General features: G+C 38.0%; 1 protein-coding gene across 2 annotated transcripts; it reads left to right on the plus strand.

Annotated features, from left to right (window-relative positions):
* The first annotated feature begins 229 nt into the window (after positions 1-229).
* Positions 230-11,183, plus strand: LOC117305452 (thymidylate synthase-like). 2 transcript variants are annotated; one of them, XM_033790321.1, is made up of 7 exons: positions 230-363; positions 1,495-1,766; positions 8,187-8,366; positions 8,736-8,906; positions 9,893-9,993; positions 10,262-10,408; positions 10,808-11,183. In XM_033790321.1, exons 2-7 carry the CDS (start codon positions 1,532-1,534, stop codon positions 10,943-10,945), a joined length of 972 nt encoding a protein of 323 aa, XP_033646212.1. In that variant the 5' UTR covers positions 230-363; positions 1,495-1,531; the 3' UTR covers positions 10,946-11,183. The 2 variants fall into 2 exon arrangements, with proteins under 2 accessions (XP_033646212.1, XP_033646211.1); XM_033790320.1 differs by having other exon boundaries at positions 230-359.
* The last annotated feature ends 2,643 nt before the right edge of the window (positions 11,184-13,826 follow it).

Consider the following 13,826-nt stretch of genomic DNA (forward strand, 5'->3'; position numbering starts at 1 on the left):
TCTGAAAAATTCGTTCATTTAAAGAAAGTAAGTAAATTATATTTGATAATATTTTAGGTTTTTAATTGCACAAATAGTATACACATATTTGTAGATGGAATATTTATATATTTTAATTAATAGTTATAGAAAGAAACAGTTTTATTTCGAGCAATTAACTAAAGTATATATTTGCAGTAGTGATTAAGCCTTTGTGTCAAAGGTTGCACTTCAGTGGTGTGGACGGGACCAATCAATGGCGTCAGCGGGAAAAATGGATCCAGATCGCGGGAAAGATCGCGCCACCTGAATCAAAACAAACCATTATTTGGTCCGAGTGCGTCGACTGCTAGCATCTGCCGTCTTCAAGTTTATAGAAAGTAAGTAAGTGAATATGATTTTCATTGTTTTTCATTTAGAATAATGATATATGAATATTGCAAACTTCGTCTCGTCCTCGCGGGCTCGGGCGTTTGGCATGTCCTGTATGTACGTAGGCGCTTGTTTTGTGTGTTTTGTGTGTACTGTACTGGGAATGGGATTATCAATTCAATTCAGGAAAAACTGGACTTCACTCACCTGCTCACTCAGCTCAGCAATTATTGTCAGCTTAGTTAATTTCATGTCAAGATGATTGTTTATGTTTCAATGTTAGTTAGGACTAGTACGTACGTAGTCGTAGGGTACGCTGATTTAGCCAGTTAATATGAAAGTGATGTAGGCCTAAAAACAACAATTACAATGTAAATTGTAATTGTAATTCATTGTTTGTAAAACAAATTTGTTTTGTTTATAAATGAATGTATTGACTTTTGTAATTGTATGTAGTGTCTCAGCAACTCAGTTGACCAGTTGAAATGGTTGGTGTTCGGGGCGTGTGACAAATGTAGCTCGCTATATATATTTACATATGATAGCAAACTTTGATCTTGACATGCAGGTTTTAAAAATTTAATGCAGAGATTTTGAGGGAGATTACGGATTACTTTTCGTATTTACGGTATGGTGTCACAACTTTTTCACAAGTTTTTTACAAAAAGAAATATCTTATTCATTGTCATTGAGCATGTTGAGGTAAATTAGATAGCCTACTTATTATTTCATATCGAATAAAAAAGTGGTGGCGCCATACGGAAACTTTTCCCTTTTCGTATTTACGGTATGGTGCCACAACTTTTTCACAAGTTTTTTACAAAAAGGGATATCTCATTCTCATTCATTGAGCATGTTGAGGAATAGCCTACTTATTATTTCATATCGAATGAAAAAGTGGTGGCCCCATACGGAAACTTTTCGTTTTTCGAGATAACAATCAACTTGTCTTCCCCCCTTTCACTGTTGAACTTTTAATTTTTAGTTTGGCCAGTTGTTTGTATGCATGAACCAGGCTCAATCTTGTGATTCTTCACTTTATTTTATAAATATAATTTATATGGATTATAAATGACAAACGTTCCTATTTTAATGCAATAAAGTCTGACCTGCTGACTATCAAATCTTTTCCCACCCTTTCAGTTCAGTTTCATCTTCAGTTTCCTGACAAAACTAAAAAATGGCTGATATAGTCCTTATGGAAACCGGCAAAGAGAATCTCGCAGAAACAAACAACAAAAGAACTTGCGACAGTCCACCTAGCGTCAAGAAAGTCCACTTGGAACCGCCCCATGATGAGGAACAATACTTACAACTCTGTCGTCGCATCATGGAGGAAGGACAGTTCAAGGGGGATCGCACTGGGACGGGAACGAGATCCATCTTCGGCGTCCAGAGCCGATATAATCTCAGAGGTAGATCATCATTCTCATTTTCCTCCCCCGGTTTCCCCTCCCTTTAGTTACGAAGCAATGAACTAGCCAGTGGGACCAGTGGAAGACTTTGGGACAGTAGGTGGTATAGCAGACGGTAAACCTATGTTCCAAACTTCCGACACCCCCAGACCCAGTGTCACACTAGTGTAATATTCTTGGTTGGGTTTGGGTCCTTCTTCCTCACGTACGTGCGGAGTAGTAGTAGTAAGTTAATCGGGAGGGCTTGAACTTGAAGTTGACATTGAATAATTAAAGTTCGCCACAGAACAAACAAATGACACAAGTTGAACTTGACAGTAAGTTGATGTCACAATAAACGATTTTATTAAGAGTTCTCTGCTCGAACCCTCCTGTTCTCCAGTCTAGCTCAAACTAAACTCTTCTTCTTACATTCCTTTTCTTTCTTCCAAACCTTGTTATTCATTATCTTCTAAATCACAATATTCTTAATTCCAAACCAACCGCGCGCACGCTCGCGCTTAGTAATTAGCTCACGCTTTGCAGTTGGTTTAGTGTATATCACTACACTAGAAAATGATAACATCTCCCTTCATTTCCTATGTTCTCCCCTTGTGTCCAAATCTCCCTCATCTCTTGTCTGTAGTTGTGGCTACTTTGTTAGTTTAATATTGTATCCAACATAATACATGCATTTTTAATGTAATTTTATTGTAAAAAAATTTCCTCTGCGGACAATAAAGAAAATATTCTGGCTTATAGTGCTAATGAATATTTATAAGGTTATGTAAATTATATGTAAATTTGTTACTAATCTCTCTACAGGGCAATTTCCTCTGCTGACAACAAAGAGAGTGTTCTGGCTTACAGTGCTAATGAATATTTATAAGCTGTGTACGAATACTATGTAATATTATGTAAATTATAATGAATAGGGTAGATGGCCTTAGCTTTCGATCCAATCCGGACCTTCTTCAGAGGCATAAGACAAGTACAAACAAATACATATCCATTTATAGAAAAAGAGAGGGGAAAAGGGATTAAGGAAAGGATCCAGAAAGAAGCGGGAAAATAACAGCCAATCAAAGTTCCTATTTCAGAAACAATATTGGGGGCTATGAACCAATAGGAGTGAAGTGGCGAGGACAAAGGATGTTTAGAATGAAAGGAAGGGTTACTGGACCATAAAAGTGGTAAATGTATTGTTCGACAACAATGGAGGGAGACATGAAAGGGTAGGATTAGAGAGCAAGTTGCATCATGATGCAACTAACAATGGTCAATTAATAAGAATAGCAAGATCAAAGGTATGATGATTTTAAAAATAGGTATGAGGGACCTGTGGAAAAAAAGGGGGGGGGTTACTTACATCAGATAGTTACAGTGATGAATTTATAAAAACAACTTTAAACTAGGTTAATTTATACTTTATGTACAGAATATATACAACATATGAGTTCTTAGGCAGAAGTGAAGTGGAGGGTAATGAGAAGTTATTTAACACCAGTGTTTATGTTAAGTCCAAAGGGTTTTACTGTCTTGAGTTGGTGAATCCAGTGTGATTCTCTATTCTTGCGGTGTGTGTCATCACCATTGCAAGCTTCAATCACCAGAAGTTCAACATCAATGACACTATGATTGGGGCTGTTGAAGTGGATAGAGACTGGGTACGGTTTCTTAGTCTTTATGGAAGAGACATGATTCGCAAAGCGAAGACTAAGTTTGGTCTTAGTCTCTCCCACATATTGTAGCCCACATCTCTTACATGATATGACATAGACTACATTAGACGTGCTGCATTCAGAGTCGGTCTTGATGTTGTATGAAGAGCCAGTGGTATGACTCTTCACCTTAAGTGAGGGCTTAATGTGCAGACACGTTTTGCATTTGGAACGGGTACATTTGTGACAGCCCAGTATATCTGTCGGGGGTTGTGTTTGGACTGTACCTGGGGGAAGTTTGGCCCTGACTAGTATGTCACCAAGGTTCTTAGGGCGGCGGAATGCAACCATGGGAACCTCAGTGATTGCTGAGTGTAACCTGCTGGAGGAGTGAAGTATAGGCATGTTATTATTGAGAATTGAGGGAAGTTTGGGTAGTTTGGGGTGGAAGGTGGTGACCAAAGCAACTCTATTGGTAGGAGGTTTTTTAGCTCCCGTGTTAGTCAACAGAGTATGACGAGGTACGTTGAGAGCCCTGTTGATAGCAAGTTGGACCCTACGTTCGCTGTGTCCCCTAGATACAAGGTGTTTCCTTAGCTCTGATGAGCGCCTCTTGTACAGGGTATCTGTGGAACAGATACGCCTGATACGTAAGGCCTGACTGTAAGCAATTGCCTTCTTACAGTGACTAGGGTGACAGCTATTGGAGAGAAGGTACTGGTGGGTGTCGGTGGGTTTACTGTAAACATCTGTGACAAGGCCATTAGGAGACTTGGTTATTGTCACATCTAGAAAGTTCACACTGGTGAGAGATTGTTCGGTAGTGAACTTTATGGTGGGGTGAAATGAGTTGATATGGGCAATAAACTCATCCAAGCTGTCTTGGTCACCACACCAGATGGAGAAAATATCATCAATAAATCTCCACCAAACTAGTGGTCGGTTGGGGGCGGAGGACAGGAGTCTGTCCTCCAACTGAGACATGAATAGGTTAGCATATGAGGGTGCCATTTTGGTACCCATGGCAGTACCCTGTACCTGTAGAAAATGCCTGTCAGAAAATGTGAAATTATTCTTCATTAGAATGTGGCTCATGAGTTCCTTAATATGACTCACTGAGGGGCGGGACTGATTACTAGCATTGAGGGCAGAGACACATGCACTCATGCCTTCATGATGGGGTATGTTAGTATACAGTGATGAAACATCAAAAGTAACCAAAATAGCAGAGTCAGGTATTTGGTGCTTGACCTCATCTAGTTTGTGGAGAAAGTCTTTGGTATCCTTGATGAAGGAAGGAATACGGCAGACTAAGGGTTTGAGGAAGCTATCAACAAACTCAGAAATGCGCTCTGTGGGGCTACCATTCCCAGATACAATAGGTCTCCCCGGGTTATTGGGCTTGTGTATCTTAGGTAGAAGGTAGAACCTTGCTGTACGGGGGTCATGTGGGAGGAGATAGTTAAATGTATCTTTCTCAATATCATTGGCATTATAAATCTTAACCAGGGTGTCACTGATATCTTGGGAGAAAGATTCAGTGGGATCAGAAGCACATTCAATGTAATGATCAGTGTTACTGAGCTGTCTAAGGCCCTCAGCAATGTAGTCATGTGTGTTCATGACTACAACTGCGGACCCCTTGTCAGCCCGTTTAATCACTATGTCTGGTGATTGGCGGAGTTGTGTAAGGGCGTGACGCTCATCTTGGGGGAGGTTGTTGGGAGTAGGGGTACTGGGGGCCTTAAGAACCTCGGAGTTAACCGAATTGATGTATGTCTCTAGAGACACATCTCGGTTCTTAGGAGGTACCCAAGTACTCTTTTCCCTGAAGCGGTTGCGGGGAATAGGTTGGGTCTCCACAGATGACTCGTCATCCATGGAGGGCTCTACATGAAAGTATTCACGTAGGCGTAACCTACGATTGAATTGGGCCATGTCCTGTTGGAAAAGAAGTTGGTTAGGTTCTCTGGGTGTGGGGCAAAACTTAAGACCCCTTGAGAGGAGTTTAACCTGTGGGTCAGTAAGGACCATGTCAGACAGGTTAACTACAGTATTGGTCTCTGGCAACCTAACAGTAGGAGGAGCAATGGTGGCTCTCTTACTGTGGAAACGTCTATGGGTGTGTTTCTTATGGTTACATTCATACGTTTCTTGTTCTGTTTGTCCATTAGGGTGGACCTTAAGTGTTTGACGTTACATAGTATGGTATCTTGTAACTGTTCAAACTCTTCAATAGAGCATGACTCCTGGAGTTGAGACTCAGTGTTTGTTATCTCAAGTAACTGATTATCAATGAATTGTTGGCATTGATTTTCCAGCAACTTGATCAAACGGAAAGACGTATTAGTGAGTGTCTTGTTCCATTTCTTCAAAAAGGATGGGTCAAGGTCCCCAAAGGAAGGGGTACACTTGATCTGTAGGCCTTTGGGAATGATACGGGACAAACGATAAAAACGGTAGTTATCAAGATGTGACATGTAACGGGTGTTCTTTTCCTTAAGCTTACGAAGCTTGCGGAAAATGCACTTGGTGTCGGGAGCAAGTGCCATAATAGATGGGGGAATACAGTCAAGGGGAAATATCTTAAATCATTCCTGTGGAGAGAACGGGTTATAAATCCTGTACAAAATTGATTATTAATTAACAGACGTGAAAGATAAAAGTAAAATTACCTGCGAATAAATGGGGTTAACAAGACCCTGTAAAAGAACGGGTTAAACCTGCAAGAAATAAATTATGTACAAACCTGAAAAGAAAAAATGGGTTAACACAAACTTGTTGAAAAAGCAAAGTAAGTACAAAATCTGAAAAGGAAAAGTTATGTACAAACCTGAAAGGGAAAACGTTAATATAAACCTGTGAAAAAAATAGCGGTAAATATAGTCCTGGAAAAGAAAGGGTTATAAAACCTGCAGAAAAATAATATATACGTTATGTACAAATCTGAAAAGAAAAGTTATGTACAAACCTGAAAGGGAAAACGTTAATATAAACCTGTGAAAAAAATAGCGGTAAATATAGTCCTGTAAAAGAAAGGGTTATAAAACCTGCAGAAAAATATGTACGTTATGTACAAATCTGAAAAGAAAAAATGGGTTAACACAAACTTGTTGAAAAATCAAGTTATGTGCAAAATCTGAAAAGGAAAAGTTATGTACAAACCTGAAAGGGAAAATGTTAATATAAACCTGTGAAAAAATAGCGGTAAATATAGTCCTGTCAAAGAAAGGGTTATAAAACCTGCAGAAAAATATACGTTATGTACAAATCTGGAAAGGAAAAGGTTAACAAAAAATCTGAAAAGGAAAACGTTAACGCAAGCCTGTGAAAAAAAGCGGGTTAAACACAATCCTATAAAACAAATAGGTTAAAAACCTGCCAACAAAATTATTTAGTTGTATTTACAAACCTATAGGGCGAAAAATAATGATTTATTAATAATCTGTAGAGGAAGGAAAAATGTTAAAAGTGTTCTGAGAAGAACAGGTGGGAAGTGGGAAAAGATGAAAAGGATATGGTTATGACAATTAAAAACAAAATACAAGCAATTCAAGGGGATCACCCCGAAGGGATACAACAACAGAGAAATAAAAGTTTCTTACTACGACTTGTGGAGGGTCTGTTGAAACCGTTGAGTTGCAGACAGGAAAATCCTGGTGACCGGGAATATATATAATGAATAGGGTAGATGGCCTTAGCTTTCGATCCAATCCGGACCTTCTTCAGAGGCATAAGACAAGTACAAACAAATACATATCCATTTATAGAAAAAGAGAGGGGAAAAGGGATTAAGGAAAGGATCCAGAAAGAAGCGGGAAAATAACAGCCAATCAAAGTTCCTATTTCAGAAACAATATTGGGGGCTATGAACCAATAGGAGTGAAGTGGCGAGGACAAAGGATGTTTAGAATGAAAGGAAGGGTTACTGGACCATAAAAGTGGTAAATGTATTGTTCGACAACAATGGAGGGAGACATGAAAGGGTAGGATTAGAGAGCAAGTTGCATCATGATGCAACTAACAATGGTCAATTAATAAGAATAGCAAGATCAAAGGTATGATGATTTTAAAAATAGGTATGAGGGACCTGTGGAAAAAAAGGGGGGGGGGTTACTTACATCAGATAGTTACAGTGATGAATTTATAAAAACAACTTTAAACTAGGTTAATTTATACTTTATGTACAGAATATATACAACATATGAGTTCTTAGGCAGAAGTGAAGTGGAGGGTAATGAGAAGTTATTTAACACCAGTGTTTATGTTAAGTCCAAAGGGTTTTACTGTCTTGAGTTGGTGAATCCAGTGTGATTCTCTATTCTTGCGGTGTGTGTCATCACCATTGCAAGCTTCAATCACCAGAAGTTCAACATCAATGACACTATGATTGGGGCTGTTGAAGTGGATAGAGACTGGGTACGGTTTCTTAGTCTTTATGGAAGAGACATGATTCGCAAAGCGAAGACTAAGTTTGGTCTTAGTCTCTCCCACATATTGTAGCCCACATCTCTTACATGATATGACATAGACTACATTAGACGTGCTGCATTCAGAGTCGGTCTTGATGTTGTATGAAGAGCCAGTGGTATGACTCTTCACCTTAAGTGAGGGCTTAATGTGCAGACACGTTTTGCATTTGGAACGGGTACATTTGTGACAGCCCAGTATATCTGTCGGGGGTTGTGTTTGGACTGTACCTGGGGGAAGTTTGGCCCTGACTAGTATGTCACCAAGGTTCTTAGGGCGGCGGAATGCAACCATGTTAATCTCTCTACAGGGCAATTTCCTCTGCTGACAACAAAGAGAGTGTTCTGGCGAGGTCTTGCTGAGGAGCTTCTTTGGTTTGTCAGGGGGTGCACCAGCGGGAAAGATCTGGCTGATAAGAATGTTCATATCTGGGATGCTAATGGCTCCAGAGCTTTTCTGGACCAGCGAGGTCTCCAGGACTATGAAGAAGGTAAAACATAAGACCAAAACATGTTTTGTGGATCAATTTATAAGTCTCTACTTAAAGACACTGGACACTATTGGTAATTCTCAGTTGTAAACTCAAAACTCGTTTGTAAACTTATTTGCGTTCTGAAAATGTCATTGATGTATATTGAACAGAGGAACAATTTGTCATTGTTTCAACAGCCAAGTTGGGCAAGTTGTTAACACCTGATTTCATTATTATTGAAAAGGCAAGGGCACCTAGGCATTTTCTCCTTGGTAGAAGGCATCTCTGTGAGGAAATTTGAAATTTATATTGGAGCATATTAAAGGGCACCAGGGTTCTAATATAACATTTTTTCCTTGAATGATGTTTATTTGTCTTCCTCATCAGGAGATCTGGGACCAGTTTACGGTTTCCAGTGGCGTCACTTTGGGGCAAAGTACACCAACATGCACGCTGACTACACGGGACAGGGCGTGGATCAACTGGCTTACGTAATAAACCAGATTAAGACTAATCCCAACGACAGAAGGATTATCATGAGTGCTTGGAATCCATGTGGTAAGTAGACAAACTGAATTCCAGAATCCCCTGAATAACAGGCATGTGAAACTTCCCCTTTTTCAGCTGACCTCCTCTTTTTTTCTTCACTTTTTGAAGAATTATTATCTTTTCTTCTTGCCCGGTTTTCTTTTTTCCTCTTTTTTTTTCATGGATAGTACTCACACGCCTGCAATTATTTCAATATTTACCGATACATGTACTATGTACTTAATGGATTTTTAATCTTTAATTCTTGTGCATTGTTTATTGTGAAATATTTGTATTTGCCTTTTGAAACTTTTGTCCTTTTTAAACTTGTGTAATTTTTTCTTTTTGGAAATTAAAGTTGTCTTATGTAACAGGCCTGGAATTTCAAAGAGGCCATGGCCTCCACCCCTCCATTGCCCCTGGTCTTGGCCTTGGTGCCCCTACAAAGGTCTTTCCCATTGTCTAACGGAAGTGCCCTTTTCAAAATGAAAAAAGCCTTGCCCTTTTAACATGTTAAAAATGGAAATTCTAGGCTTGAAACCCCAAAAATATTGTCCTGATATTTGCTTTGTGCATCTTAACTTCACATCAATGTTCTTTAATTTTCTTTATATAGTTTATTTTCCTATCTTTTATTCTACATAAACTGTGATATATTATATTTATTACTCATTGAATTGAAGTGAATTGAACTGCATTTAAGTTATTGTATTGTAGTACAACCAGATGTGGGGAGGCAGGTGTACGGACCACAGTTATTACTTTGTTTTTCTTTCTCCTAGCCCATCTGGAAGTATTTTTGTATTATTTTGTATTATTTTGTATCATTGAATTGACTGACTAAATAATAATAATACATGTACTGTAATTTATCTTGAATTTAGAAAAACTATTAAATAGTAATAGGCCTAATATATTTGGTTCTTATACATGATATAGCACACATGTAGCTAGATCGAAGCACTTTTAACACAAATAAATCATCCAAAAATTATTATAATTATTTTTTTTCCCAGATCTTGACAAGATGGCACTGCCTCCTTGCCACGCCTTTGTTCAGTTTTATGTATGCAACGGTGAACTTTCCTGCCAACTCTACCAGCGATCCGGCGACATGGTAAGAAATTTTAGGGTTTCCTTGGGAAAACTCGGAAGTTCAAGGAATTACAATGTTAAACTGCACATATTATTCTGGAAAAGTTGTTGAAGTTGTTGGAATTGCTGTTTTTGATTATGTTAAGAGTTTTAAGGGTTTCTCTGGGAAAACCTGGAAGTTCAAGGAATTACAATGTTAAACTGCACATGTATCGCGGGAAAACCTGGAAGTTGTTGGAATTCATTGGTGTTTTTGATCTTTACTGTTTTCTTTATGTTTTCCCCACTAGGGTCTGGGAGTACCATTCAATATTGCAAGCTACTCTTTACTGACTTACATGATTGCTCATGTGACTGACTTGACACCGGGAGAGTTCGTTCACACCATCGGGGACGCTCATGTCTACGTTAATCATCTGGATGCGCTAGAAGAACAGGTATGCTTGACTTTAGAATTCATGGGAATACATGGATTTGTAGTGCTGATTTCTGTATGTTGAATAGGAAATTCCAAAAGTATAGGGATTCGTATTAAATTTAGGAAATTCACAGAAGTGCATGGTATTTGTGTCCTTTTTGGACAACGTTTTTTATTCATAAACAAAAAAAGGTGTACACAGTTGATTTCCTCATGTATATAAGTTAGAGCTCTATGTAAGAAAAAAAACCAAAATGCAAAGAGATAGTTGTGATATACATATATATCTTTTTAGGAAACCCCAAAAAAAAAACATAGATTTGTCAGGCTGTAGAAATGTATTTTAATACAAAATTTTGCTTCCATTTTGCACAACTTTTTACTTTCATTTTTGGTTTTCGTTCTCTTCTCCTTTCAGCTCAAGCGAACTCCCCGCCCGTTCCCGACCCTCAAGATCAAAGGAAAAGTTACGAACATCGACGACTTCACCATGGACAATTTTGAAATCTGCGATTATAAACCACACCCTAAGATCGCCATGGAAATGGCTGTTTAGTAAACCCCGGTCAATAAAGTATAGACCGGGCAAGTCCTGCGCGATTCAAACCTTTTTTTCGAGGAACTTTTGGTTCCCATCCATGTACATAAAACTTTAAAATGTTAAGAAACCACATCAGAATGCTTTATACGGGAACGATGGATGTATTGTACTGAATTATTATTTACCTGTTAAAGGAACACGTTGCCTTGGAACGGACGAGTTGGTCAAAACAAAAGCGTCTGTAACCGTTTTTTATATAATGCATATGGTTGGAAAGATGTTTTAAAAGTAGAATACAATAGTCCACACAAGTTTGCCTCGAAATTGCGTGTTTTTCTTCTACTGTGCGATCTAACACGGTCAGCCATTTATGGGAGTCAGAATTTTGACCCCCATAAATGGCCGACGTGTTAGTCGTCGAGGTAAAAGGGAAACCACGCAATTTCGAGGCATGTTTGTGTGGATCATTGTATTCTACTTTTACAACATCTTTCTACCCATATGCATTTTATAAAAAACGGTTACAAACGCTTTTCAAAGACCAACTCGACCGATCCAAGGCAATGTGTCCCTTTAATAATAATACTAGGTTCTTAAAAAGCGCTTGATCACACCCCTAAAGGTGTGTTTCAAAGCACTCTGTATTTCTTCCTGCGTGGTATAGTTCTGTTTTGGGACCAGGGGTGGATTTCACAAAGAGTTAGGACTAGTCTTATCTCGAGTTAGGACCAGTTACTCATCCTAACTTAGGACTATCCATGCAATGTGTATATCTCCTAGGACTAGTCCTAAGTTAGGATTAGTTCTAACTCTTTGTGAAATTGACCCCAGTTCCTTTAAAAGCACTATGGAATGGTTTACACGGTTCTGTGGCGCAACATAGTCCGGTGCTCCTACCTCTCGGCCATGCCAAGAGTATTAACTGCTAATAATGGTGTATTCTTGGATGAACAAAGTCCTTTGTGAAATTTCCGTTTGGTTCTGAACTGGTATTGAAGGTCGAGAGTTTGTATTATATATTAGAGATGGGCTTCGCCCAATTGTTTTTGAATACTATGTTTATCTTTCTGTGAACGAAATTTTATATCAAAATGTATCATGGTTAGGGGTAAAATGGTACAATATTTCTAGAAATACATGTCTTCCAGTGATTTTAGTTGAAATTGAAATTTTGTGCCATAACGTAAAAACAACAGGGTTGCTGTTCCAGTTTTGAAATGGTGGTAAAACTGCACAAAACCAAAACTACTGCATTCACCACATGATGTCATATATCATGGCATATTATCATTCAAAACCACAGTGTATGGTTCAAAAACAAATGGGATTGCTACTCCAGTTTTAAAATTTGCAGTGATTGAAATGGTGGTAAAACTGCATAAAACCCAAACTACTGCATTCACCACATATCACTACATCATTCAAAACCACAGTGGATGGTATTAAATGGTCAACTAGTTGCAACTAAATAAGCAATTGTTTTCACAAAGATTCTTTTTGCATACTGTTCATATTTATTGTACATACATATACATTGCTGACTTTTTTATACTGTGATATTGAGATAGAATTCAAACAAACCAACTTTACCATAAAGTTTCGATTTTAACCTAGTTTTTGTTGAAGTAGAGTCTAGGGAAATTCATTCCGAACATCTGAATGTGTTCAGAAATATTTCTAGGGACTAAAACTTTCATCATTGCTAAGTTGAACCAGCCTTGTTTTTGCGAGAACTTTTAAGAATTTTATTTGTGAAGAAAATAAACCTGCAACTCCGAAAAGAAAGACCACAAAAACTGAACAGCCTACCGGCCAAAATTACTTTAAGTTTACATTGTGTCTATCCCACAGAGATTTTTGCTGAGCAAATTTTAAAGCAGTATTTTCTCCTTAAAGCCATTGGACCTTAATGGCTGTGGAAATTTAGGCTCATCAGATCGGTCATCAGAGTCGGGAGAAAATAACAGGAAAACTCATCCTTGCATCAGCACGTTTCGCCGTGTTTGACATGTGTTTAAAATAAATCCGTAATTCTCGCCATCGAGAATTGATATTGTTTTACTGAGTATACAGTGCTACACACATCGGTGTATATTGGTAAAAACCAAAAATTAATATTCTTTATCCCGATGCAAATTTAACATCTATTTTTGTATATCAAAAAGGAAATAATGTCTTTTTTTCCACCAGGTAGTCACAAAAAAAAGACTGAAAAAAGACAAAAGTCAGAAGTTTCTGATCCTTATAAACTTATGTCCATTTATTACTGACACTAAACCCTTTGCCTTGACCACCACACCTACAACCTCCAACAAAACTCTCATCCCCATCTTCTAAATTCAAAAAGAACTTACAACCTCAACTTATTCATCCTTACTTACTTATGTACCCCCTTAATTTACATAGTTACTTGTAACATTGATTGCATGCTTCTTCATGCATTTTTTTATAATTTATAAATATTTTTGTTTTTTTACATGAGAAACAAAGTTTTCCATATGGACAAATGCATGTACATAGTACACAGTCAACCCTCCTACTGTCTGACCATTAAATAGTGATAGATGTACGCATTAAGAATTCGGAGAGTGCATCTACAAAGTACACAGTCGACCCTCCTACTGTCTGACCATTCAATAGTGCATTAAGAAAACGGAAAAATGCATTTACAGAGTACACGGTCAACCCTCCTACTGTCTGACCATTCAACATTTTAAATGATGCGTTAAGATATCAGAAAAATGCCTACGTACACTGTAGCACATAGAAAATTACCTCATACAATACATTACAATAACACAAAAGCTGACATTTTAATACATTTTATTCTACTGCACAAATAAAAAAACAAATAAAATTTCATCAGCTGCCTAAGAAAGAAAAAACACAAGAAAAG

Source organism: Asterias rubens, chromosome 22 (genome assembly GCF_902459465.1).
Source record: "Asterias rubens chromosome 22, eAstRub1.3, whole genome shotgun sequence".
In the NCBI taxonomy this organism is placed as follows: Eukaryota; Metazoa; Echinodermata; class Asteroidea; order Forcipulatida; family Asteriidae; genus Asterias; species Asterias rubens.

What these genes read in the sequence shown, in the direction of transcription:
- LOC117305452 (XM_033790321.1), top strand. Translation starts at nt 1,532, where the DNA reads ATGGCTGATATAGTCCTTATGGAAACCGGCAAAGAGAATCTCGCAGAA. An exon ending in GAGCCGATATAATCTCAGAG is followed by an intron (nt 1,767 to 8,186) that starts GTAGATCATCAT and finishes ATCTCTCTACAG; the next exon opens with GGCAATTTCCTCTGCTGACA. An exon ending in ACCAGCGATCCGGCGACATG is followed by an intron (nt 9,994 to 10,261) that starts GTAAGAAATTTT and finishes TTTCCCCACTAG; the next exon opens with GGTCTGGGAGTACCATTCAA.